We start from the raw sequence: 26,996 nt of genomic DNA on the forward strand, positions 1-26,996 counted from the left end.
GTAATCATTAAATTACTTTGGTTTGCATTTGAGTTATACCTTTTTGTATTTATTAAAATGTAATCCTGTTTTCAGTGAATCACTAATGTAGCAAACTTATGAATAGAATGCATTTATTTAAATGAAAGGGAGTGGGGCAATAGTCCTCTAGAATATAGGGAAGATTCCTTTCAATGCTAGTCTTAAAATACTGGTTTGCTATCTAATTCAGATGTTTAGACTAGAATGAGCACCCTTGGCTGAATTTAAAGCGTACCTGTTACTGCTATACCATGTACTGTATGTCCATGTATTTTACCAGTAATGAAGGAGTAAAGAAGCAACAACTTATGCAGAAAAATTGTTAATTCATTTTGAGGATTGAATTTAGAAGAGGCTAGAGCAATTTAAGGAAGAAAAAAAGAAATAAAATGTGAAAGTAGGTGTAACGTTATCCTGGTGCAGTCAGTTTTTACAGCACAGTAGATTGAATGTTTCCTGGTTGTGTCTTCTGGGTATATTCAGATTCAAGTCCTCACTACTTCCTTTTCTTTTAAATTTAGGTTACATTGGCAGGAGTAGCTATGTAACAGCCAAAAGGGTACATTACGATTTACTCATAGTTATGGCTTATGTGGTTTCTGTATTATAGGTTAGGAACTTCCTAACAAAACTATGTAGAATATCCATTTAGAAGAATTGTGCAAATTATTACTTTTGAAATTTTTGACATAAATCAGAGTATAGTGTAAGAAAAAGTCAATACTTTAACTGTTTGCCAGTTCTATTTTCTAGATTTTCTTGCATATTAATAGATTCACCAGAAATAAGGAATCTTGGAACTAGTTAATTCAGGTGGTGTATTTGTTTGGAGTTTGTATACTTGCATCAAAATCATTCTGACATAAACAACTGCATTGATGATCCACATATGATCTGTATACTTTGACAATACATATAAGTAAATAGTTATTTTACTCCTGTATTTTTCTGGCTTAGTTTTATTTTTAATGTTTGTTCCAGGTTAACTATTAGATATTATTTTATTTAGAATGCTTTTATGGTAATATTTTACATGTTTTAAATTTTAATATGTTTTAGAAATTATCATACTTAAATTTCCATCCTAATCCTTAGTATATCAGGGAAAATCATCATTTACTGAGACCAGTAAATTTTAAAATATATATGTGTGTATATATGGGTATTTAAGTCACTTTATAAATAGCTTAATGGTGTATAATAACTTTATTAGAAATTTTACTAAGCATTTAAATACAGAAATTCAAATTTTTGCTCCATGTTTTCACTGGTTTTGAATGTATATATACCAAAAATGGGCAGTGTCCTCAATGCAAATAACTGCTTATTAGTTACTGAACATTCAAATAGACCTCTGTGAGGTTCTAGCTTATCATTACTTCTGGCTCTTTGTGCACTTAACAGCAGTGCTTTGCAAAATTATTAAAGCCTTACATCATGATTTTATTGTAAAATAATTTCTTTTTTATATGAGTAAGCATCCAGTCCAATTCTTTTTAATTTCTAGATCATCTAATTCCTTCCAGTCATCTTTGTGTACAAATCTGCCTTTAACATATGCCCACTTATTGTCAAGAAAATTGCAGTGTGCATATAGTATTAAAGATAAGAATACTGACACTCATGCTTTAAGCAAAATGAAATAGTTTAGGTTCTACTCATAAAATACTATATGAAGAAATACTTCCTTTGATTATGTGGATAAGAATGCTATATGTTCTTAGAAATATGCTGTTCATTCATTAGTTCTTGAGTTTTATAAAATTCATTGACAGGGTATCATCATCTAAAGACTCATAGTCTGAGATTTCACTTAAATGATCATTTTACCAATGTCATTAAAGTCTAAAGTACTGGTTTGTGTCTCTTTGCAAAAATCTTCTGATTTATCTAGTTGTGTAGTCTTTCTCTGTCAATATAGGTGGAAAATAAGACATTTTGAATTTTCACCTGTGTTAATGAGAGCTGAAAGTAGACTCCAAAGATGAGGTCTGCATCCTTATTTTATACTTTGTTGAAATACGATATAATGTTTTAGGTGACAAAGTAAGAAAATGGAAGAAGGATACATTATTGTATCTTTCTTCTAGATATAACATTATTCTTCCATTCTTACTAATCTTATCAATCTTTTTTTTTAGTTAGGAATAATTGATAAGTAATGATGAAATAATTCCTGGAATGAAGTAGCAAAATGTTTCAAGATGGAGGAAAAAAATAAGATCACTAAGATGTCACAGTATATCTTAGATTTATAAAAAGGTCCAGTGAATTCATACGGCAATTGCTAATCTTATTCTTTTTTTTTTTAAGTGAGTTTTCTTTGAGATTTTTGGAAGACTTTTAAGAAAGAAAGTTATGAAATATTAATTTTAAAATAGTTATAACTGTACAGAAAAGTTCACAATCTAATATTGGGCCCATTGGACTTTCATTGGTATACCAAGGGTTAACTATTTTATGGATCTTGATTTATGCATTCAGCAGCTCTTATCTATCCTATATGAGATTCTGTGCACTTACAGTTTTTTTTTTTTAATGTTGAGAGTAAAAAATAATTGATTATTAAATCTTACTACATTTAACTTGTATTCTGACTCAAATACTTATTTTTAAAATTGTACTTGATTTTTTTATGATAGTATAGGTTGCTTTAAAATAATATTTGATTTAACTTAAGAATTTGTGTATAGTTCCATATTTGAACAGTAGAAAATGTGTAAACACTGAATTGCTAGTCATTTTATGGAATAACTGGTGAATCTATCCAATAAGTCAACTACGTGCATGTGTGCACGCTCACCTGCTTCAGTCATGTCCAACTCTTTGTGACCTTGTGGACCATAGCCCGCCAGGCTCCTCTGTCCATCGGATTTTCCTGGCAAGAGTACTGGAGTGGGTTGCCATGCTCTTCTCCAGGGGATCTCACCGACCTGGGGATCAAACCTTCATCCCCTTGTCTACTGTGTTGCAGGCGGATTCTTTACAGCTGAGCCACTGGGAAAGCCCGTATAGTTTGGAAGACAGTATGCTCTTTTAGTTTAAGTACGCACATTCATTTTTAACCTGATTGCAGACAACCTCAGAAGGATGTGAAGACTTAAAGAAGGTCTATTTTGTGAAAATGCATGGTGTTACATAGAGCTTGTACAATTTTAAGAGGTCATAGAGAAGGATAAGAAGTGTATAGGATCTATAACTTGTTTATAGTGCAGGAATTTTTAAATTACTGTTTTTATTTCAGTTTTTAACTGAGGCTGGAGTTTTTCTGATTTCAGAATTTACTAAAGAAAGCATTCTGTAATTTAGTTGATCCAAAATTATATTCATTTCTAGTTTTGAAAGATTTGTGTTAGTTACTGACATTCAATTAAAAGTTTGAGGGTTTTATTAAGAGATATAACACACACATGACTAAAACTCCTCACTGTTTTATTTTCTAGCAAGGCATTCATCCTGAATTCATTTTGAATAAAAATGTGATCTCTAATGACTGATGATTTTCTCACAATTATGTAGATTATAACTTTGTATATTAGGCAAACATAAATACTGTTAACTAATATTTGAATTTTGGTCAGATAATATATTTGGATTACTCATTTTGAAATAAATTGATGTATTTTCAAAGTTTTCCACTCTTAATCCTAGGAGTAATTCACTAATATGGAGGAAAGAATATGACTGTGCATAAAACCAAGTTCTCTATTAGCGGTTGTTGGGAGGATTATTTAATTTTGATTCACTGATTAAGTTACTTTAGATTCTTTAAAAGGGTATAAAAAATAAGATTTGTTCTTTGAAGTCTGCAAGACCTGTATTATTAACTTGTTTGTTACTGAATAATTTGCTTCCCTGTGAGTAATGATTATATTAGGAAATGTTCTCTTAGTTAGAAGTCCCTAATTTATTATTTTTTTTAAAAACTTTAGATTTTGGTTATAGAAGAATATTCAGTGACTTTAGAAAATATTGATGCATTGTTATGTAAGAAAAACAGGCTATAACAGTTTGTAAAGGATAAGCCTAATCTGTATTTAGAATTGTATGCATAAAGAGAAGATTTGAAATTTATATGCTGTAACGTTAATAGTAATAAGTACAAAATAAGTGATTTCATGCTCCTTTAGGTGCTCTTCTCAGGTCTTAAAATTGTAAAATTTAAGTTGTTTTAAAAAAAGCTCATCATCCAAAATGAATACCGATATGATAATTAAGTGTTGCAGTACTGTGACATAACAGTGCTCATGGCTGATAAAGGGTTCCTTAGTACAATTTCATTATGTATATTGAAAATTCCTTAGGGAATGAAATGGTTAGGGAGGAATAAAACCCTGATGCCTGAAAACTTGCCATATTAGCCCAAGCAAGTAACTGTGTAAAATATCACCTTCCTGTGATTTGTGGTTAAAAGTCCCCTAATACTTGATGTTAAAATGTACTTGAAGTTTATTTTACATTTGTAGTTTAAATGTTTATTTTTTTCTTATAATGTACTCTTTTATTTTTAGGCATTATCCAATTGGTTTGCTATTTGATCTCCTTGCATCAAGTTCAGCTCTTCCTTGGAACATCACAGTACATTTTAAGGTATAGTCTATATAGCATATTCCATTTGTCTCATTTGTGGTACTACTTAGTAAATAGCCTTAGAGTAGAATTTCAAGTTGTTATGCTTTCCCATGATACTTTTATTTGCTAAGCTGCCATTTGTGTTTATGTGTAAGATGCCCTTCAATTTCTTCTTAACTTTTGCACAACCATTTAAACATTTAATGTATGAGTGCCTCTTCTTTGTTGGAGCTAGACACACCTTGTTTGAAATTAAATATTTTGGCATTCTTTTCTTTTTTTTTTTTTTTTCATTTAAAAAATCTCAAATAGGGAGAGCAAAATTCAGAGTGCATGTGGGCATGGAAACGGGGAAGGAGGCAACCTAACACTGAGTAACTCTAAGGCTATTTTGATGGAATGAAGAGAAGTGTTAGGAGACAGAGAGCCAAAGACTTGATGTAAGTTCTGTTTTGAGAAATATTAATTCCTGTAGTTTTTCATGAGTCCAAGCTAGTTTTATTGTAACCTAATTTTGTCTCAATATTTCATAAAAATCTCATCTCTCTTTCTCTCTAACTACCCTGATTCTCCATGCCCCACTGCATAAGCAATTCACAGGTAGTGCTGAAGGACTGGACCCCTTCTATTAGTTGATTACTAGGCAGTGATTCTCAAATGGTGAGATGTAGTGGGAAGGAAACATGTTAAGAGTTTGAAAAGTCATTTAGGTGTCTGATTTGCTTTCACATTAGGGACACTTATTCAAAGTGAGTGCCCAGAAGCTTGCCATATCTTTCTAAGTTGCTTTCCTTACCTATTTTTCTAAAATTGAATTTGTGGTTCGTTGACATTTATTTCCTGATTATTTGGACTAAAATGCTTTACATAGCACCATGTTCCTTCCCACAGACGTTAGTTACTACAAAACCATACAGAGGGAGGACATGTTTCTGATTTGCATGAGTTTCAGTTACTATGAAAAGCCAAGTCTGCCTGTATGTATAATAATTTATGTTTAGGATAGTATGAAGGTAAAACTACTTCAAGCATAATAAGTGTAGAAGTTCCATGTTGCCTAGCAGGTCTTTTCCATTATGTTGCAAAGTAATTTTGGTAGTTAGAATATGTGTGTGTGTGTGTGTGTGTGTGTGTGTGATATGCTAAAAAACTTTGAAGTCTAGGTTAAGATACATCATATCTACCTGTTTATGTATTCATTCAACAAATACTCAGTCTACTGTGGACCAGCCAAGCAGTGTTCTAGGAGCCTGGGATATATGAGTGAAAGACACAAAAGAGACTCACACACATTTTATGGTACCTAGCTGGCATTGGATGCTAGGCCCTCTATAATTATTGATTGAATTAGTTGATGGATTGTAATAATGAAAGGAAAGGCTTAGAATCTTTATGATTGGTTTACTGTCATGTCAGATTTTAAGAGATTTTATGTAAGAGATTTTATATAGAGTAATGTGAAAACAGTTGGAAAACATTTAACCTTAACTCAGTAAACAAACGTATTCCAAATAACCAGTACGTGATGTTGTAAAATTATGCATGTGTGAAAGATTCATTCAAAGTACATGATTAGCATCAGTAAATTTAATGTAACAGAGGTTGAATGTTTATTGATGTGGTTTCAGATACCACATTAATGTTTTAGTAAATTGCATACTAAAAACTACTGGGTTCTAGTCTTCAAAATGGTCAATTTTAAGTGAGTTGTATATGAATTATATCTTAGTTTTTTTTTTTTTTTGAAAAAAGACATAATGGTTAGTAATTTTCCAAATTTGGAGGAGAAAACACAAGTCTATGTGTCAGAGAAGCTCAGCAAATGTAAAGCAAATAACTATACAGAAAACTACACCTAGGCACATTATAATCTTTTGAAAGCCAGTTATAAACAGAAAATCTTGAAAGTAGCCACCAAAAAATGACACATAAAAGAGAACAGTAGGTAAACGATGGCTGACTTTTCATCAGATAGTGGAGAATGAAGGGAAATGGAATGATATGTTAAAGTGCTGCAAGAAGCTATGGGCAAAAATGAAGAGCATTGGAAATGGTAAATAAATGATGAATAGAAAAGATGACCTCTTCTTTAAAAGAGAAATGACAGTTTAAGTTGATAATAGTATATTTTGTGCTTCACTGGCGGTTCATCAGTAAAGAATCTGCCTACGGTGCAGGAGATGTGGGTCCGATCCCTGGGTCAGGAAGATCCCCTGGGGAAGGAAATGGCAACCCACTCCAGTATTCTTGCCTGGGAAATCCCATGGACAGAGGAGCCTGGTGGGCTATAGTCCATGGGGCCGCAAAGAGCCAGATAGGACTTAGTGACTAAATCACCACTACCAATATAATTTTAAGGAAGGGTTAATAATATCTGTAAGTAAAATAGGTGACCGCATTTGTCTAAAGGATGAGTCTGCTAAATCCTCAATTACTTACTTGTGGTCCAAATAAAAAGAGATGCAAAAGGCAAAATGGTTGTCTAAGGAGTCTTTACAAATAGCTGAGGAAAGAAAAGAAGCGAAAAGCAAGGGAGAAAGGGAAGGATATACTGAACTGAATGCAGAGTTCCAGAGAATTGTCAGAAGATAAGGCTTTCTTAAATGAACAATGCAAAGTAGAGGAAAGCAATAGAATGGGAAAGACTAGAGATCTCGTCAAGAAAGTTGGAGAGATCAAGGGAACATTTCATGCAAAGATGGGCATGATAAAGGACAGAAACAGTAAGGACCTAATAGAAGCAGAAGATATTAGGAAGTAGTAGCAAGAATACATAGAAGAACCAGACAAAAAAGGTCTTAATGACCCAGAAAACCATGATGGTGTGCCAGAAAACCATGATGGTGTGGTCACTCACCTAGAGCCAGACATCCTGGAGTGTGAAGTCAGTGGGCCTTAGGAAGCATTAGGTACCAACAAAGTTAGTGAAAGTAATGGAATTTCAGCTGAGCTATTTAAAATCATAAAAGATGATGCTATTGAAGTGCTACACTCAATATATCAGCAAATTTGGAAAACTCAGCAGTGGCCATGGGACTGGAAAAATTCAGTTTTATTTCAATCCCAAAGAAGAGCAGTGTCAAAGAATGTTCAGGCTACCATACAGTTGTGCTCATTTCTCATGCTAGTAAGGTTATGCTCAAAATCCTTTAAATTAAATTTCAACAGTACGTTAGCCAAGAACTTCCAGATGTACAAGCTGGGTTTAGAAAAGTCAGAGGAACCAGAGATTGCCAGCGTCCATTGGATCATAGAGAAAGCAAGGGGATTCCAGAAAAACGTCTGCTTCATTGACTGTGATAAAACCTTTGACTGTGTGGATCACAACAAACTGGAAAATTCTTAAAGAGATGGGAATACCAGACCACCATACCTGTCTCCTGAGAAACCTGTATGCAAGTTAAGAAGCAACAGTTAAAACTTCACATGGAACAGTTGACTTAAGATCATGACATCCTATGCCTTCACTTCATGGCAAATAGAAGGAGAAAAAGTGGAAGCAGTGACAGATTTTGTTTTCTTGGGCTCCAAAATCACTTATGATGGTGACTGCAACCATGAAATTAAAGGACACTTGTTCCTTGGAAGGAAAGCTATGACAAACCTATACAGCATATTCAAAAGCAGAGACATTACTTTGCCAACAAAGGTCCATATAGTCAAAGCTATGGTTTTTCCAGTAGTCAGGTATGGATGTGAATGCTGGACCATAAAGAAGGCTGAGCACCGAATAATGGATGCTTTTGAACTGTGGTGCTAGAGAAGACTCTTGAGAATCTCTTGGAAGCAAGGAGATCAAACCAGTCAATCCTAAAGGAAATCCTTCCTGAATATTCATTGGAAGAACTGATGCGGAAGCCAAGTTCCAATACTTTGGCCACCTGATATGAAGAGCCGACTCATTGCAAAAGACCCTGATGCTGGGAAAGATTGAAGGCATAGGAGAAAAGGGCAGCAGAGGATGAGGTGGTTAGATGGCATCACTGACTCGACATACATGAATTTGAGCAAACTCTGAGAGATAGTGAAGGACAGGGAAACCTGGCGTGGTAACAGTCCATGGGGTTGCAGAGTGTCTGACACAACTTCACAACTGAACAACAGCAGCAAAGAAATCGCAAGGGAGGTTTTAAAGTATTTCAAGCTGAATGATAGTGGAAACACAACATATTAAAGTTGGTGAGAGTCACCTAAAGCAGTGCTTAGAGGGAACTGAGAAACTTTCTATAGTACAAAAACACAATTTCTGATATCAGGAATGAAAAATACTACATCCTATTAAGTCTTGATAGTAAGAAATATTATGAACAGCTTTATGCCGATAAATTTGATAAATGAATAAATTCAGTAAAAAGAAGTAGCAGATATAAATAGCCCCTAAATGTACAAATATAGAAGTTGAATTTGTAATTTAAAAGAAACGTTCTCACAAAGTAAAATTCCTTGCCTTGTTTCATGCTTGGTAAATTCTAGCAAATATTTAAGGAATTAAACAATATCAATCTTTAGACTTTTTCCAGAAATAGAAGAGGAGAGAACAATTCCCAACTTGTTTTACAGGCCATAGTAAAGATATTAAAAGAAAACTGCAGACCAACATTTCTGATGAGCTTAGATGTAGACACTCAGAAAAATACAAGCAAATCAAATCCAGCAACTTGAAAAAGGATAATACACCATGACCATGTTATAATTTCCCACAAATAACAAGAGTGACTCAACTTTCATTGTCAATGAATTGTAAATTCAACACATTAGTAGAAAAAGTAGAGAAATCATGATGTGATGAACAGATGCAGAAAAAGCTTTTGACAAAATTGAGTACCCGTTTTCATCAAAACTCTCAGATTTATTTAGGGTGTAAATTGAACAGAACTTGATGGATGGTGGGAAACAGGGAGAAGGAGGAAATCAGCAGTACATGGAAACTGATTTTTTGTTTTGCTCTATTGTCATAATAGAGCTTATAATATTATTATTAATGATTGAATGGACTCCCCCCCCCCCCCCCACTTACTTTGTAAGTAGTTTCAATTCAGTGTTTCGTTTAGTAGTATTTGGTTATTTCTAATGTGTCTGGACATATTCCAGGCTGCCTGGATTAATGTTTTATCTAAGGGACACAAGTAATATTACATAAGTAAATGGAACCTTTCAGGGGAAAAGTGAAACTAGATATAGTTTATCAGGATTCTGACTTGGAAGATTAATGAAAGCAAGTAAAACATGGTGTTGAAGTTGCTGCCTTTATTTGCAAGAATTTGTTTGGACTGACAAGATAATGTATGTAAGAAGAGATTTAGAAAGGTAATGTAACAAATCGAGACTCTGCTTGTAATTTTGTTGTGAAGCTTTCAAAAGAAGATTTCCCACCCCAGCCTAAACTCATCATGGGAAGAAGAGCATTTCATAAGTAGGATCTGAGGGGAGTTTGTCAAAGGGAGACCTTTGACACTGTATTCGTGGCAACTATTAATTCAGCTGCTATGGCTGCCTAAGCATAGCAGGCTGTTTCTGCTCTTGAACTTCCCCTGAATTCATTAGAGTTCACCTTTCTCCTACATAGAGATGTAGGGCATTCTCTGCGGAAGGGTAGGTGTACAAATATGCACTCTCTTGACAGACCTCCTCTTTTACTATGAGGGCTGATTATTTGGAATTGCCAGCTATCAGTTATAGGTGTCAGTATTAGAAGTTTAGAAACCTGCAAAGCAATGGAAGTCTGGGAAAAGCAAAACCTCAGTACCGTTCTGGTTATAAGAGCCATTTAAAGGAATTAGCAGCCTATGCTAATGCAGCAATAAAAAATGGTGGAATTTTTTGTTCCTCCTGATTTCTAAAACTGGTGGTTTGAGAGATCCTAACTCCTTTTTTTTTTTTTTTTTTTTTTTTCACAATCAGCTTGCATACAATTTTAAGAAATTCTAACAGCTTTTGAGCTCAGCTAGGTCTTCCCCTGGTGGCTCAAATGGTAAAGAATCTGCCAGTAATGCAGGAGACCTGGGTTCAATCCCTGGGTTGGAAAGTTTCCCTGGAGGAGGAAATGACAACCCACTCCAGTATTCTTGCTTGGAGAATTTCATGGACAGAGGAGCCTGGCGAGCTATAGCCCATGGGGTCCCAAAGAGTTGGATACAACTGAGCGACTAACACTTGAACTTTTCAGGTCCTAATTCAAACTACATGAAAACAGTCTTTTTTGGAATATGAACTTTTATGTTTTCTGCCACACATTCATAACCAGAGTGGATAATTAACAGCACAGTGAAGTGTATAATATCTAAATAAAGCCCATCTAATTTTATAGGTCAAGTATAACAAAACTTAAGATTTTTTTTAAATAGCAATAATTATCATAATCCTTGTTCATTTGACTGTAATAGAATTAATATGATATGCACTCAATTCTTTGTCCTGGTCCAGAAGCCAGGGTAAATCCCTTCAATCTAGCTGATAGAAAGCAAATATAGCTGACTGTAAAGTTGATTAAGGCATGGACACTCTCTGTTGCCCATATCTCTCTCATCTTTTAGTTTTGTCTGTCACTCATATTCTTTTGTGTTCTCATTGTTAGGAAATTTTATATTTTCTCCTCTTCTTTGCCTTGTGTGCCTGTGTCTGAAAGCATCCATCTTAATTCTTCATAGGCTTCTAGTTCAAGAGCACCGTGAATCTGGAATCCCTTTGTACCTAAGAAAGACAATGTGGTGGTCTCAGCTGTTTCCTTCTGCTCTAGTGGGTAGCTATATAGTGGCTCATGTTTTACTCAGCAGAAGCTGTGGGCCTGAACTCTGTAAGAAGAGGGAGATGGACTGATTATTTGTATTTTATAAATGTGATTTAGGAGATCGCTATAGGTAATCAAGCGCCTCTTCTTTTGGTAGGAAGGCATCTGTGGTACATTTCCTTGTCATTTAGGAGCTGTCTGTGACTTGGGTAACTGAGTGTTATCTGTTACTACAATAGCCTGAGTAGGCTGTAACTAAATGCTGTTTTCTACCATTAATATTTGACTCAATTTTTATTAAAGGACTTACAGAACAATATCTTTTTTTGGTAAGATAATGTTTGAATATAATCACTAAATACATATTTAGGTCTTAGGGAGGAAGTGGTATTGCATAGTGGTTTAAAAACTGGGACTGTTGAGTCAGACTAATCCTAACGCCACCACTTGCAAGTTGTGTAATTGTATTTACTCCCAGAGCTTTATTTATATATATTTTTAATCTGTAAAATAGCAGTAACAGTAATGTTTACCTCAAGAGTTATGAAAATTATATAATCCATATTAAAAGTCTTAGTACAGTGTCACATACTAAGTGTTCTGTATTAGAGTTAGCTGTTATTAATATCTTTTTTTTTTTTTTGGTGAAAAGTGCATTAGTCATCTCGTTTACATAAATGCTTATTTGTCCAGTGATCATTGCCTCAATTGCCTAAAAGATTCAGTGAAGGTAAAGAATGTAAGTTCAGCTATTTGACCTTACATTTTAACAGCTTTGTTAAGCTCTGATTGACGTAAAGCAAATTACACGTTAGAAGCGCACACTTTGACAAGTTTATGCCGCAGTTGATATTTGTTTACCTGTTGACATTTAGGTTGCTTCCTGTGTTCCTACTGCTACAGACAAAGCTTCTGTGAACATTCATGCACAGTTCTTTGTGTGGACACATGCTTTTGTTGCTCTTAAGTAAATACTAGTGGTGGAATATCAGATGATAAATGTACGTTTGCTTTTTTAAAGAAACTGCCAGACTGTTTTCCAAAGTGGTTGTAGCATTTTACTTTTCCATCCTCGTTCTTGCCAGTACTTGGTAAGGTCAGTCAAAAAGTTATTGGGTTGGCCAAAAAGTTGGTTCAGTTTCCCTGCCCTGAACCAACTTTTTGGCCATCCCAATATTTTTAGAATTGCTCTTTCATATCTTTTTTTCAAGTTGTATAAATTCATACCATATCACACAACGGGATTAGAAAAAGTCAGAATATGCCAGATAGCTAAAGATTTTTAAGTTAAAATATTTGGAGTTATGTCAAAATCTCCATTGTGAAGGTATGAAGTGGTTTGCTTAAAATATTGAAAAATTGTGGGAGATAACAGTTCTTTGAGGTGCTAATTTTATAATGTGCATACCTGTTTAATATGTGTATTTTTTTCTTTTGGTAGAGTTTTCCAGAAAAGGACCTTCTACACTGTCCATCTAAGGATGTAATTGAAGCTCATTTTATGTCTTGTGTGAAAGAAGCTGATGCTTTAAAGCACAAAAGTCAAGTAATCAATGAAATGCAGAAAAAAGATCACAAGCAACTCTGGATGGGTTTACAAAATGGTAAATATAGCAGTGTTTAATTTCACAATACCACTTTTTGAAGTAAGAAGTAACTATCCTGTGAGTAGTTGGTACATTGTAGGATTGGTGGTATAAGTTTAAATCGCAGCCTCTGTGCACAGAATTTCACAAAGAAGCTACTTTTGGTAATCCGTCACTTACCTTGTACTGTTCTAGCGTCCTCTTCTCCTGAATTTCCTAGCATTAGACAGATTGCCCATGACATCAGACAGGATAAACTTCCTATCTTTCGCTTCTGGACAAAGTGCCCTTGTTGGAGCTGCAACTGAATACCCTCTGAATGTACCAGAATACCTCCACTGTAGGGGCACAGACTCTAGTCTCTGCTTTATCAGAACAGTAAGCCTTGCTTTGTGCTCAGATTCTCCCTCTCTTGGCTGGGATTTAGAAAATACACGCAACGGAAAAGCTGAGGGCAGTCTGCACCTTCCTGCTGTGTTCTCTGTCTCTTAGAGATCAGAGTTCCTTAACCTTGCCTACATTGATTGCCCTCCAGTGTCTTCACACAGTTCTGTGTGAAGGCAGTTCTTACTTTGCCTGGGTCAAATCTGCATGAATTTCAGTTAACGTGCTTTAGTTAAATAATGCAAGTTCTTCAGTAATTATGTGACAGCAGATACACATCATAATCAGTGACCAATGATGTCACTCCTTTCAGCGTCTTGTCAGTGAATTGTCCTTCACTCACAGACAGCATAGCAGTGTTGCTTCCTTGTATCCATTGATAAACCCATGTAACATTTGTAAAAGTGGATTATTGAAAGGGGGAATTAGCCAAGAAAGATGAAAGTGTAGCAAAGAAACAAAAAGTGATAGTGCTGAAAGTGGAATTTGAATAAAATGCAGTGGAATTATAGAAGATATAACTGTGAGACTCTTGACACTACTAGATTGAGGGACTTCAGAAATGCAGCCATAGGAACTTAGTAAAGGCAAACTCTTCCACACACGTGAGTGAACTAGTTGTGATGAAAAGGATGAAGTTATCCCAGAGGGAATGACGCTGGCAAAAATATCTCATTAAAGGAACAGGAATATTTCTGACCTTGAAAGTGCAAGTAACATGTTTGAATTTGATCCTAACTTAGAAAGGAGTATGACAGTTTGCCAAGGTTCAGGAAAGATGCTTGCTTGTAAGTTGTATGTCAAGAAAGCAAGCACCGTTTAAATTGTGCTTAAGAGTTTTACAAATAGAGTCCTTTGATTCTCCGTGTTCCTAATGTTTTAACTGGTGCACTATAAATAACACAGCATACTAAAAAAATATTAGTTTTATTTACTTTTTTCATTTCCTGTGCCTTTGTAACCATCAGAGTTTGTAATGTTTTGACAGTTTTCTAAAAGGTCATAGACAGTCGTAAATTTTCTCATTAACTATTAGGACCACTTTGCGTGGTTTCATCTTGCATGATCACTTTTCCAGTTCTGTACTACTGTGCAGAGCAAGGACTGTCTATATTTTTCCCATCTTTGATAGTTATTTTTGGAGAAGGAGTTGGTACAATAAGAAAGCTGCTCTTTCATGGCAACAACTAGAATAAGAGAAAGCCCTTTACTCCCCTAAAAAGAAACAATTAAAAAAATATGATACAGTTTTATCTTTTGTACTGCATAATTACCATGTCAAAGAGATGTCTGTAGTTATTTAGTATTTATTAAACTTTCATTATGAAAAGTACGGGGCATTGTCTTTGACTTCTGTAGTGCAAAAGGTATATATTTTATGATGTGTCCTGTAACTCATTTATTTCAAGTTTCTTATGTTTGATCCAAGTTACATGGAGTCACTCCTTAGTTTTGTATTTGTGCCTCTCATATGTATCAGTTAGGTTGTAAGCTTTGCAAAAGGAAGGCACTGGGCCTTTCACCTCATTTGTATTACTGAGTACACATACTCTTATTAAGTGATCAAAAGAGTTTACAACCCCTTAAGAAGGAGTACTTTTTCTTTTTCCTGACTGGCCGTTTGCAGATGAAGTGGCGTTTCAAGAGGCTTGTGAATATACTTAAATGGATAAGACAGAAATATTCTAAAGAGAGAAGGGATCTGAGAGTAATTTGGCTTCGGAATTTAAGTAAATAATTTAGATAGACTTTTAAATAGATGTTCTTGAAATCTATCATGAGAATGATGAGTCAGCTATAGAAAGCCCAGGGATTCTGCAGAGATTTCTAAAAACGATTGAACTGTTTCACTTGGGGCATTGCAGAATTGGGTACAGAAGGTGATGGGTAAGAGCTGTGAGAACAACAAAGGTGTGGTTTTGAGTCTCAGCTCTCTGGCAGCTCCTTAGGGCAAGTCACTCAATCCCTTTAGCTTCAGTTTCTTTATCTGTAAAACAAAAGAATATCTGCTTTGTTTTCTTATGTGTCTTTAGAAGATCTTATGAAACATTAATATAGTTTATGTGAAAGAGTTTGAAAGGAAGTAAAGCTATCTTGATAAAATACTTAGAAGTCACTTTGGAAACTCTAGAATAGGGGTTGGCAAACTGTGGTCATGAGCCACCTACCTGTTTTTTTTACCACTGTGTCACCTGGGAAGCCCATTTGTAAATAAAGCTTTATTAGACCCCTGCCATCCCAGGTCATTTAAGTATTGTTTATAGCTACTTTCATGCTACAGCTGCTGAGTTAATAGTTTGGAAGAGACCGTGTGGCCCACAATGTACAATATTTACTCTCTCTTTTAGAAAACATTTGTGAGCCTACAGGTTATTAAACCAATAACTTTTATTTATCATTGATCTAAAGCATGACTTCCCAGGTGGCACTGGTGGTAAAGGACTCACCTGCCAGTGCAGAAGACATTAGAGATGTGGGTTTGATCCCTGGGTCAGGAAGATCCGTTGGAGGAAGGCATGGCAACCCCTCCAGTATTCCAGTATTCTTGCCTGGAGAATCCCATGGACAGAGGAACCTGGTGTGCTACAGTCCACAGGGTCACAAAGAGTTGGACACGACTGAAGTGACTTAGCACGCACGCATGCAAAGCGTGACCCATCATGTCACACTTTCAGAACTTGGTATAAACGTATCAGATTTAGTCTGATAACTGCCTTCATTGCAATTTTTTGGCATAAAATTCCTTTTTCCCTGTTTTTGTCTTAGCTTATATAGTCTTTCTTGGTTGTGTGACTGTTTTAAAGTTATTTTTATTCATTTCACTTTTATTAAAGTACTTTTCAAATTGAGTTAAATAAACTCCAACTTAAAATGGTATGTGGTTAAATTATACTTTATTCCTTTTTTAGCTGTAAATTATTTTTGTATCTATTATGTTTGGTTTTATTGGTACTGGTAATGATTCAGTTTACACACTCCAAATCCTACATGTGGAGTCCTGTGGAAACTCAGTTTTTTAAAATTGAAATATATATTTAGGAAATCTTCAGCTGAGTAAAGGTTGTTTGTAGAAAATATGCTTTGGGGTAAAATGTTGACTGTTGCCTGCATTAAAGGTAAATTGGTGAAAGATGGGTATAGTAGTTCATTCTGTTCCTTCTGCCTGGAATAACCTCTTTCTTTTTAGTCTGTTTAATTTTTTATTTAATGTTTTAAAGCTTCTCTCGGTTATCACCCTCTCCATGAAATCTTGCCTCTTTCATTATTTTTTTAGCCAAACAAAGTATCTTTTGCACATCTGTCATGTATCTGACACTGTACTAGGAGCTAGTGATCACCCAGCAGTAATAGAACAAACAAGGATCCTGTTCTCATGAAAATTACAGCCAGGTGGAGGCAGAACCGTTTGTATTTTCATTCTGTCATGGCTCCTTGTCCATTCATCTGCATTTTTGCTCTCATGTTTCACACTCTGGTATAGATAAGGTTTATGTTTTCTGCTAGAATATAACTTTCTCTTGGTTAGAGTATATCATGCATTTTCTGTATCCCCAATACCAAGTATACCTTTAGGCACAGAATGGACAAAATAAATATTGACTGACTGACTCCTTTATTTTAATCCTATCTAGTATAGCAAGGAAATGTTGACAGCTTTTCATAGATAGATTAATATTTGTGTAAAAAAGAGGAAGTACCTTTAACAATTTTAATATGGAAGTGGATTTTTATATTTAAGAATTTTTCCATCCAAAAGAAAGTCTTATAAATTTGTTAGGGCAAAGATGTTTCACCTGTTCGTTAGTGTAATTATAAATTGGCAGAACTGAGACAAAGCAGATGGTAAATTTATTTCATTCAGAACTGCACCTGTAGAACATAGCAACTAAACAATTTAAACAATGTTTGAATACTTTCAAATGCTAATTTTAATTTTTCAGGTCTCTGTGAAAGAGAAATAAGAAAAGCTTTTGAAACCAAGAAAACTCATTTAAGACATACTGTGCCTTTCAGTGTTTTTTACAGGTTTTCATTTTAGTTACAAGAGTATCTAACCTCTCCTTGAAACAAAGGTAATGACCACAAAAAAAGAAAAGAAAGTAGCATTTTTATTATTTATGAGGCATTTGTCACTATGTTTGCAGGCTATTTTCTATTAAATGTCAGGAGGTTCTTATAAGCTAGAGATTTGATCTCTAGAAATATTTTAGCATAATATATGACAGTTTTTAGCTTTGATTTTTCTGGGTATACTAAAAAAGAAAAGATGACATTAAATAATTCCATAGACCTTCAAATAAATGCAAGTTTTGCCTGCTAATTATTGAAAATGTACATTGTTTGTAAACTATGGTTAATCCTTCAAACTAAGTTATGTTTTAGAGGAATTATTTGGTAATGTACCATTTTAACTTAAAACTGATTTTTAAGAGAAAATAGTGATTAACCAAAGGTGAATTTTATGATAAGTTGTACCATTTTGAGAATACTTTTGCTTGTTAGGTGATATAAAACAAACAATGATTCTACCTGGCTTGTACGATAGAGACAGTTGGGTTGTGTTTGCATTGCTTGGTTTTTGTCAGCTGGACTGAGATGAAGTATAGGAGTGAGAATCTGTTGGTCCACGAAGGACCATTGGGCCTGGTCTTTCTTTGCTTATCTACTATTAGCTGTGTGCCATAGCAGATCACTCTTCTCTCTAAACTGGAGCTTCCTTATAAATGTCGAGGTGGTGATACCACACAAGACTCAAACTCATGACTGTCCAGTGGTAATCACACTTGAATTCTGACGGTTAGATATTTCCAGAGGATTTCCTGGAAGAGTAATTATTGTTTATCATTTCTCTCGCCCTCTTTCTCACTTTACTTCTCCTTTCCTCCTTGGCCCTTTCAAGCAGGACTTAGGTAAAAGGCAGTAGATAATTTTCTAGAAATAAATGGGGTATCATAGAAAGACTACTAAAGCAGAAAGACAAGAGATTTTTGGACTTAAATCTCTATCTTGAAGCTTCCTTTCTGTGCTGTTATCTCGGTGTCGGTGCTGTTCCAGTGTGTAAGTGGTGTGGAAGGAGATTCCTAAGTTGAACTGTCAATAGGAAGCATAAGTACTTTTCTTGAACCTTTTGTCTTAATGAAAGGACTGTTTGGTAAGCTTCCTTTCTTTAGAAAAACTCAGATTTTTTTTTTTTTTCATCAGTCATGAGAACACCGGGATCATTTTGTATAAACAAGAGCAGAGAAAATAGCGTGATGAGCGTCCACATATCCATCACCCAGCCTCAGCGGTTATTAGTGTATGGTCAGTCTTGTTTCATCTGTTCTCACCCCTCCTCCACTTTTGAGTTTATAGAAATTGGATTAGTGCCACTAAGACTGCTCACAGATCTATATTCTTCACAGACTTTATACTCTGATATTTAATCAAGTCGTGGAAACAGCTTTCTGTACAGCAGAGTTATGCCCAGATGCTGGTAGTATGGATTAGCCCATTGCAAGAATCCACCATGTGCCAGGCACTGTGCTGGGCATCGGGGCCACTGGGCTAAGTACAACAGCCTTGATTCCTCCCCTCAAGAGTTTGCAGCCTGGTGGGGGAGGCAGACATTAAACAGACAGCCTGTAAATAATCATTACATTTATGGTTTGGGCTGCAGAGGAAAGGATAGGGAGCAGGGTGGTTGTGATGAAAGTGTTCCTGGCACCGGGAGTGATATGGGTTAGGCTTAGGAGCCTAAATAAATTAATACATTCTGGAAGCGCTTAAGAAGGCTATTCTGACCAGAGCATGGTGATCAAGATAAGTCAGTTTTTTGATACCCAGTCCCTGTAATACCACCATAAAAAGAAGCATAAGTTGCTTTGATGCTACTCATATTTTGAAATTTATGCTGGTTTCTGCTAATTACTGTTTTCTGAATGCTCAAAAACATTATAAAACTTTGCTAAACATTGATGTCAGGCTTACCAGTTGATAAAATCCATTCATATTTTTAGGTTGAAACATTTGTCTGTCTGCTGACCTCAGGCACCTCTCTCATTTTCCATTGTTTCATAAGATTATTGGCATTGGTTTTGTAATCCTATCTGTAAGTTCTTTTCGTGTCCACTGAAGTAATTTTCCTTTATCTGAAGGCTTGCATTAATTTTTAAAGCAGAGTACCTGCTGTTAGGTGTGAGTTTTTTGAAGCATCATTTTGATTTTAACTATGTTTTTACACATTTCTTCTTTGAAAATCACTCTGTTGTTGAAGAAAATGGAAACTAAAGAGAAGCTGGATAGTTGAGCTCTCTGTCATCTCTTAATATGATACTGTCTTTCCCAATAATGTTCTTGCATTCCTTTGCTATGCATGGTTTACGAAGCTTGTTTTGTTTTTCCTCTTTTTTTTTTTTTGAATAAGCCTCATCTCGTCCTTGTTGTTAACCTTCCTACACTATTCTTCTTTTTTCAATGGGCCTTGGGTGTCACAGACATCATTTCTCATACAGAATCTCATCTGTTGTCAGTATTTAGCCTCCACTTCATTTGTTTATTTTTGGCTTTGCTGGCTCTTGGTGCCGCGTGGGCTTTTCTCTAGTTTTGGCGATGGGGGGTGGGGGGCTGCTCTTTGGTTGCGATGCTCAGGCTTCTCACTGTGGTGGCTTCTCTTGTTGTGGAGCACGGGCGGGAGGACACGTGGGCTCAGTAGTTGCGGCTCCTGGGCTCTAGAGCACAGGCTCAGTAGTTGTGGTGCAGGGCTTAGCTGTTCCACGACGGGATCTTCCCGGATTAGGGACCAAACTCATGTCTCCTGCCTTGGCAGACGGATTCTTTACCACTGAGGCACCAGGGAAGCACCCTCCCACTCTTTTTACATAGCCCTTTTATTAGGATTCTGCAGAGAAACAGAATGAACACACACATGGAGGTTTATTATGAGGAATTGACTTTCGTGATTTTGGAGGCTTAGAAGTTCCACAGTCTGCCTTCTGCAAGCTGAAGACTCAAAAAAGTCAATGGTGTAATTCAGTCCAAGTCCATAGCCTGAGAATCAAGGATCCTTCTGGTATAAATCCTAGTCTAATGGTAGGAAAATATGAGATGTCTCAGTTCAAGATATGGGGCAGAAAAAGCGGGGGGCAGATTCCTGTTTCCTCTGCCGTACCTTTTGTTCTGTTCATGTTCTCAACTGATGGGATGATGTCCACATCGCTGTGAGCCATCTACTGAAATGCCACATACTCATATATGCTGGTCTCAGCACAGAACACCCTCACAGGCACACTCAGAGATGTTTAGTCTGGGCATCCATGGCTGGTCAAATTGACACACAAAAAAATACCATCACATGCTATAACTTGGTTCATCTTTTATGGGTGCCATTTTAATATTAATTCATTGAATCTATCCTGAAGATAAAGTAGTGAACAAAATAGACTGAATTTCCTGCCCTTGTGGGGGAGGTAGACAATAAATATATATAAAAGTAAAATGCATTATACACCTTTTGATGATGAGTGCTATGGGAGAAAAAGCATGCAAATAGAGAACTGTTCTGTGTTGGGAGAGGGCATTGCTGTTTTTAATCAGGTGGTCACAGAAGATATCACTGGTTCTGATGACACTAAATGAAGATCTGAAGCAGGACCATGCTTTTATCTGGAGTGAATAATACCTTCCTAGGAAGAAGGAGGAGAAGGCAATGGCACCCCACTCCAGTACTCTTGCCTGGAAAATCCCATGGATGGAGAAGCCTGGTAGGCTGCAGTCCATGGGGTCGCTAAGAGTTGGACATGACTGAGCAACTTCACTTTCACTTTTCACTTTCATGCATTGTAGAAGGAAACGGCAACCCATTCCAGTGTTTTGCCTGGAGAATCCCAGGGACGGGGGAGCCTCGTGGGCTGCCGTCTATGGGGTCGCACAGAGTCAGACACGACTGAAGCGACTTAGCAGCAGCAGCAGGCAGAAGGAACAGCAGGGCCCTCAGGTGGGGAAAAGTGCGAGGTACTGTTGAAGAACAATCCTATTTGTAGCTTTCACCAAAAGTGAGAGGTAACTTAAGTGTTTTCTCCTGGGATACCCTTCTCCTCTAGTGTGCTTGTCAGATTTCTCCGCTTACTTGTGAGACAAATCTATCATGTAGTCTCATCATTAAAAAAAATTCTATGTAGCAAAAATATCACTTTTCTGTTATCTAGTTCTTTCCATGAGTCTTGTGTGACAGAAAGCATCCTTTTTGCAGTCATCTTATACTGTTTTGAAAGTAATAAAGTGCTAAGAATAGAGATAATTAGGAACTGGGCCTGTTTTTATTAAGATAGTTATAGAAGACCTGTTTGAGAAGATGATGGTTAAGCTCAAGTCTTAAAGATGAGAGGAAACTAGTCAAATTGGGGAATGGCATATTGAATTTGGTACATTTTAAGGAATAGAAAGAAGACCACTGTGTCTTGGCCAGTGACATGAAATGAGGTTAGAGAGATGGGAAAAAGCTAGATGATACAGGGCCTTTTAAGCCAGAGAAAAGAATTTCTATACTAAGTGCAGTGGGAAGCCATAGGAGGATTTTTAAGCAGGAGAGTGATGAGATACAGAATATGATGAACAACATTCTAGCTACTGAGTGGTGAGTGAAACAGAGGGAGCCAGGAGTGGAAGGGAAGAGTCTGTAGTAGTAGGTCCAGGTAAAAGGTGATGGTGGTCTTTAGGGTCATGATAATCGAGATGGAGAAGCGTCAATAAAGCTGGGGTTTATTTTGGAGCAAGGCCTGACAGAATCTATTGTTAGACTGGATAGTAAGGTTGTTACCAAACCAGCCTTGGGTCTGCTCCCCTGCACTCAGTAAAGCCAGTCTACAGACAGCCAGGTTGTGGTTCAGGAAAGTACAGCATTTACTGCAGGGCACCAGAGCAAGACTCCCTGCTGACTTTCAGGGAAGAGGTTTTTAAGGCAGTGTGAGGGAGGGGGCTGCAAGGAGTGTGATTAGGTTGTGCACAGTTCTTAGATTGGTTGGCATTGAGGTGAAGCTGCAAGCATTGTCAGCCTTCTGTTTCTAACCAGTCCAGGATCTATATTCTCGCAGTCAGCAGTTTTGATCTGGTGGGGGTTTTCTTCCTATAAAAACAGCGTAGGAGTGTTTCCATCTTTCAGGGAACTGTGAGTTGGGTGATTCTGCTATGTGGTGGATTTATGGTCTAAACAGTTTCCCAGCCCAATAGCTATTATTCTTTGTTTCCACATCTTCACATTTCCTAATCATTAACTCTTGAGTCAGGCTTTAGAGACTCAAAGTGAGGCCTGGAAGACTAAAACAAAAGCCTTTTACTTCAAAGGATGGGGACACAGGGGCTTGTCTACGGTTTCAGGGTTAGGTTGAAAGAAAGGAATCATTCCTGAGTTCCAGCCTGGGCAGCTGGATGGGTAGTGGTACTTTATACCATGATATGAAATAACTGGTTAAAGAATAGGTTTGGGATGAGGAGCAAAGCCAAATGGAGAAGGTCAGCTTTGAAGACAAAAGTTTGAAATGTCTCTGAGACATTCATGTCAAGATGCGTTGAGTTAAATGTTAATACAATTGTTGATAGTATTGTGAGTGTGTGTCAGTAGATGAAGAAGACTTACTCTTATTAGATTTGGATCAAATGCAGCAGCTTCTAATTTCATTCTTATTTACTTTCACCATTTAATAATAATGAAGAGTACCCTCTTTATTATTTCTTCGTGAAGGATAGGGCAGTTAATGTCCCAGTGATACAAGGCATTGAATACAGAGCAATCCTGTGTGTGACAATTCTTTCTAGCCACTAACTGTGTTTTGCTTTTTTTTCTGCATATGGCTGAGTTAGTCATTTCCATTATTGTTTTGTCTGCAATACAGTAAGGTTAATAATAAGTTCAGTCTGAAACTTTGTGTGTGGCTTCAAGAATTTGCTTAGAGAAAATTTATAACCTGCTTGAGCATTCAATTAAGTTTTACTGTGGAACAAACAAGCATTTTACTATATTACGTGTTTTACATCAATCTTTTGGTATTCTGCTTTCTGTAATAAGAAATAATGATGGAAATCTAAAAAGTTTATGCATTTGTGTTTTAATATAAAACCGTAAAGATGCTTTACTTGGCTTTTGGAGAAAGGTTGCTCTTGGGAGTTACATGATTTGAATGAATAAATAAATTTGGTAATAATTTGGATCATAGCCTGTTATAGTTCTTTGAGTATACTTGACAGTAAAGATAATCAATAATAAAACTTGGTGAAAACGTTTAGACAGTTATTTCATCATACACTACAAATTATACTAGCATAAGTGTATTGATAACAGTGAATGCTCACTAATAAGAGGGAATGGTCGTGTGTTGTAATCAGTGGTAGAGAGAATACATTTTTGTATATGAGATGCAGTCAATAAATGTACAAATCTATAAGACTAGATTTATACTTGGTGGGCAGCAGTCCATGGGGTCACAAAAGAATCAGACACAACTGAGCGCACACACACAAACTCTGACCAGTACTTAAAAATATTTTTAGTGAACTCTTAGTGTTGCAGGAATACAAAGGTTTAGTTTGCAACGTTATTTTAAATAAAATTTCAAATCATCTCCTTATCATATCTTTTATTTATCTCTGGTCCAGTTAAAAAACTTTAAAAAAAATGTATGCTTTCAAATCTACTGTTATTTCTTTGTAAGCCAAGTTTGGCAAGGTTCGCAAAGTTTTTTTCTTATGAATGTTGGTACCCTATATAAGAAAATGCAGAGAAACATATGTTGGATCAATGATTTTCGCTCTTGGAGTCATGACCTGTAATTATTTGAATTTACAACATGATTCCTCTTCTTTTAAAAAAAAATATATATATATACACACACATACACACACATACACACCCCCCATATACACACACACACACATAGATGCATATAAAGTTTATCTTATTTTGTTTTTATCTTTTTATTTTAGTTTTCAGTTTCTTAGATTTAGGTGTAATTGGTGTGAAATACTAGTTTCAGGTTTTCAACATAATGAATTAATATTTGTATACATAGCAAAGTGAGCACCGCCACAGTGAGTCTAGTTAACATCTGTCATTTTAGTTATAAAATTTTTTTCTTGTGATGAGAGTGTTCAAGATCCACTGTTACTTTCATATATGCAATACAGTATTATGAACCATAGTCACCATTCTTATATGTTACCAGTTGTAAAAGAACTAAAAATATTTACAATGCTGGTTGAGTCAGCTTACATCCCCACCAACAGCACACATGGGTTCCCTTTTTCCTGGTGGCTCAGCTGTTAATGAATCTGCCTGCCAATGCAGAAAACCCAGGTTCGATCCCTGGTTCGGGAAGATCCCCTGGAGAAGGGAATGGCAACTCACTCCAGTATTCTTTTCTTTTTTAATTTACTTATCTTTTAATTGAAGGATAATTGCTTTACAGAATTTTGTTGTTTTCTGTCAAACACTCCAGTATTCTTGCCTGGAGAATCCCATGGACAGAGGAGCCTGGTGGGCTACAGTCCATGGGGTCACAAAGAGTTGGACACCACTGAGTGACTTAACACTTTGCCAACATTTGTTATCTCTTGACAGTAGACATTCTGACAGGTATGAGGTGATAAACTTAGTGTGGTTTTGATTTGCATTCTCCTCATTATTAGCAATGTTGAGCACTTTTTGTCAACCTGTTGAAAATGTCTATTCTGCCCATTTTTAAATTGGATTGTTTGGGGAGGGGTGTTGCTGTTGAGTTGCATGAGTTTTTTGTTTATTTTTTGGATATTAACCTCTTGTCAGATAACATGATTTGCAAATATTTTCTCCCATTCAGTAGGTTGTCTTTTCATTTTGTTGAGGATTTCTTTTGCTATGCAGAAGAAGACCTAGGTCAGGGTACATGTGCATATATGGTTTAACTTGTTTTTGAGTGACTCTTTCGTTTTGAAACTTAATATTGTAATTCTCCTTCAGAGAACAGAAAACCCCAGTTGCTTCCTCAGTTGTCTCCTGATTGCTTTTCTCTCGAGCAGTGTTTCTCAAAGTGTAGACAGGGGGAAGCATCAGTGTTTCCCAGGAACTAAATAGAAATGTATGCTAAACCGACTGAATTAGAAATTCTAGGGTAGATCCCAGCAATTCTTGGTTCAGGGCCCCTCCAGGTGACTGCAGTGGCGCTGTGTGAGAGCCACAGCTCCCGAGCAGGATTTCTCAGCCTCGGCACTGTTAGGTATTTTGGACTGGGTAATTCTTTGATGCTGGGGTGGTGGAGGGGAAGGGGCTGGCCTGTGCATTGCAGGATGTTTGGTAGCTTTCCTGGTCTCTGCCCACTCATGAGAGGCGGGTAACACACTTCTCCCCATCTCAGTCATGACATTAAACAGTGTCTCCAGACACTGCCACATACCCCCTCGGCGGCAAAATCACTCCATTTGAGTACGACTGCTGAGAGGGGTGATGCAGAATTAATGGGTAAAACTGTTTCTCCATTAGAGTAGCAGTGGCTATTTCCTGAATCCCCAAGTTCTGTCCTGGGTGCTTTAGAGCAGCCTTGTAAGCTATGTTTGAAAGTTGAAAGCCGGGGCCAGTTTATGTATGAAGGTTCTCATCTGTTCCACCAGCTCAGCTCTGAGGACTAGTGTGTTCATTTGTTACAGTGACTCATGTAGGCTGTATTTGGAACTATATTCTTTAAACAAAAGGACTTTGACATATAAACAAATTAAAAAGTTATTTTAATCTGTTAGCTCTTCTTGTGTGTAAACATAACCATGTGAACTTCTTATTGTAAACATAGTTGTTTCTGGATGCTGAGGGTTATTTTTGCTGACATGACTGTTAAATGACAAATGAATCAACAGTATGCTGTCATTTCAGTAAGCCTGTTAACATTTTTGGAGGTAACATGAGTCTTCTGTATTTTCCCTTTTTCTTCTGCTGTTGCCTTTCATCTCCCTCTCCTGTTTTCCCTATGGTACTTGACCTGGTACTGCATATGTTGATAAACACTTCTTTCCCTCTCTTCCCACTCTTAATTTAAACTTTTGCCTACTCTCTGACCAATTCTTTATTATCTTTCTAGGGCCTGAATGGCCAGATAAACATTTTAGCTCAATAGTCTGTAATGAATGCTGCCCAGTGTGTTACCTATTCCTAGGTACCTATTTCCTGCACTTTAAAACAAAGATCTAGAAATTACTTTATTGAGAATTTTAGAATTTCAAGCCTCTCCTTTTCCACTCTCCCAGTCCTGTCCCTGTGACTTTGTTTACCCCATCTGCCTGTGCAGACCTGTTCTGACTAATGGCTGTGATGATGAGCTCTAGCTGTCATAGTTCTCTGTATTTAAGATGTTTTTTCTGAACCAAAGAAGTAACTGCAGTTCTCTACCAGTGCTAATTTCTTATTATTCATTGTATGTCTCTTTTATTGCTTTAGAAACTGTAAAAGATTCAGAAATCCTTTTATGCCAAAATAAGGATTTCTGAATCTTTTACGCGTTTAAATATTAAACTATTCCAGTGTTTTAATTAGCATTCAGAGAGTTGCAAGATTTTAACCCAAATGCTAGAAAACTAGAAAAGAAGCAGCCCATAAAAAATGAGAGCTAAATAAATGAACTTGTATATCTAAGAGCATAGTATTCAGTCAGGTTCTGATCATTATCTTCGAAAAGTGAAAGTCACTCAGTCGTGTCCAACTCTTTGCGACC

At 36.4% G+C, this 26,996-nt stretch overlaps 1 protein-coding gene across 10 annotated transcripts in view; it reads left to right on the forward strand.

Annotated features, from left to right (window-relative positions):
- The window catches only part of ATG5 (autophagy related 5), a 195,133-nt gene that overhangs the window by 26,377 nt on the left and 141,760 nt on the right, over positions 1–26,996 (forward strand). For all 10 annotated transcript variants that reach the window (XM_070450029.1, XM_070450031.1, XM_070450032.1 and 7 more), the window contains 2 exons: positions 4,533–4,611; positions 12,762–12,924. In XM_070450029.1, coding sequence (XP_070306130.1) covers positions 4,533–4,611; positions 12,762–12,924 — 242 coding nt within the window. The remainder of the gene's footprint in view (positions 1–4,532; positions 4,612–12,761; positions 12,925–26,996) is intronic.

The sequence above is a fragment of the Odocoileus virginianus genome, chromosome 19 (genome assembly GCF_023699985.2).
Source record: "Odocoileus virginianus isolate 20LAN1187 ecotype Illinois chromosome 19, Ovbor_1.2, whole genome shotgun sequence".
Lineage (NCBI taxonomy): Eukaryota > Metazoa > Chordata > Mammalia > Artiodactyla > Cervidae > Odocoileus > Odocoileus virginianus.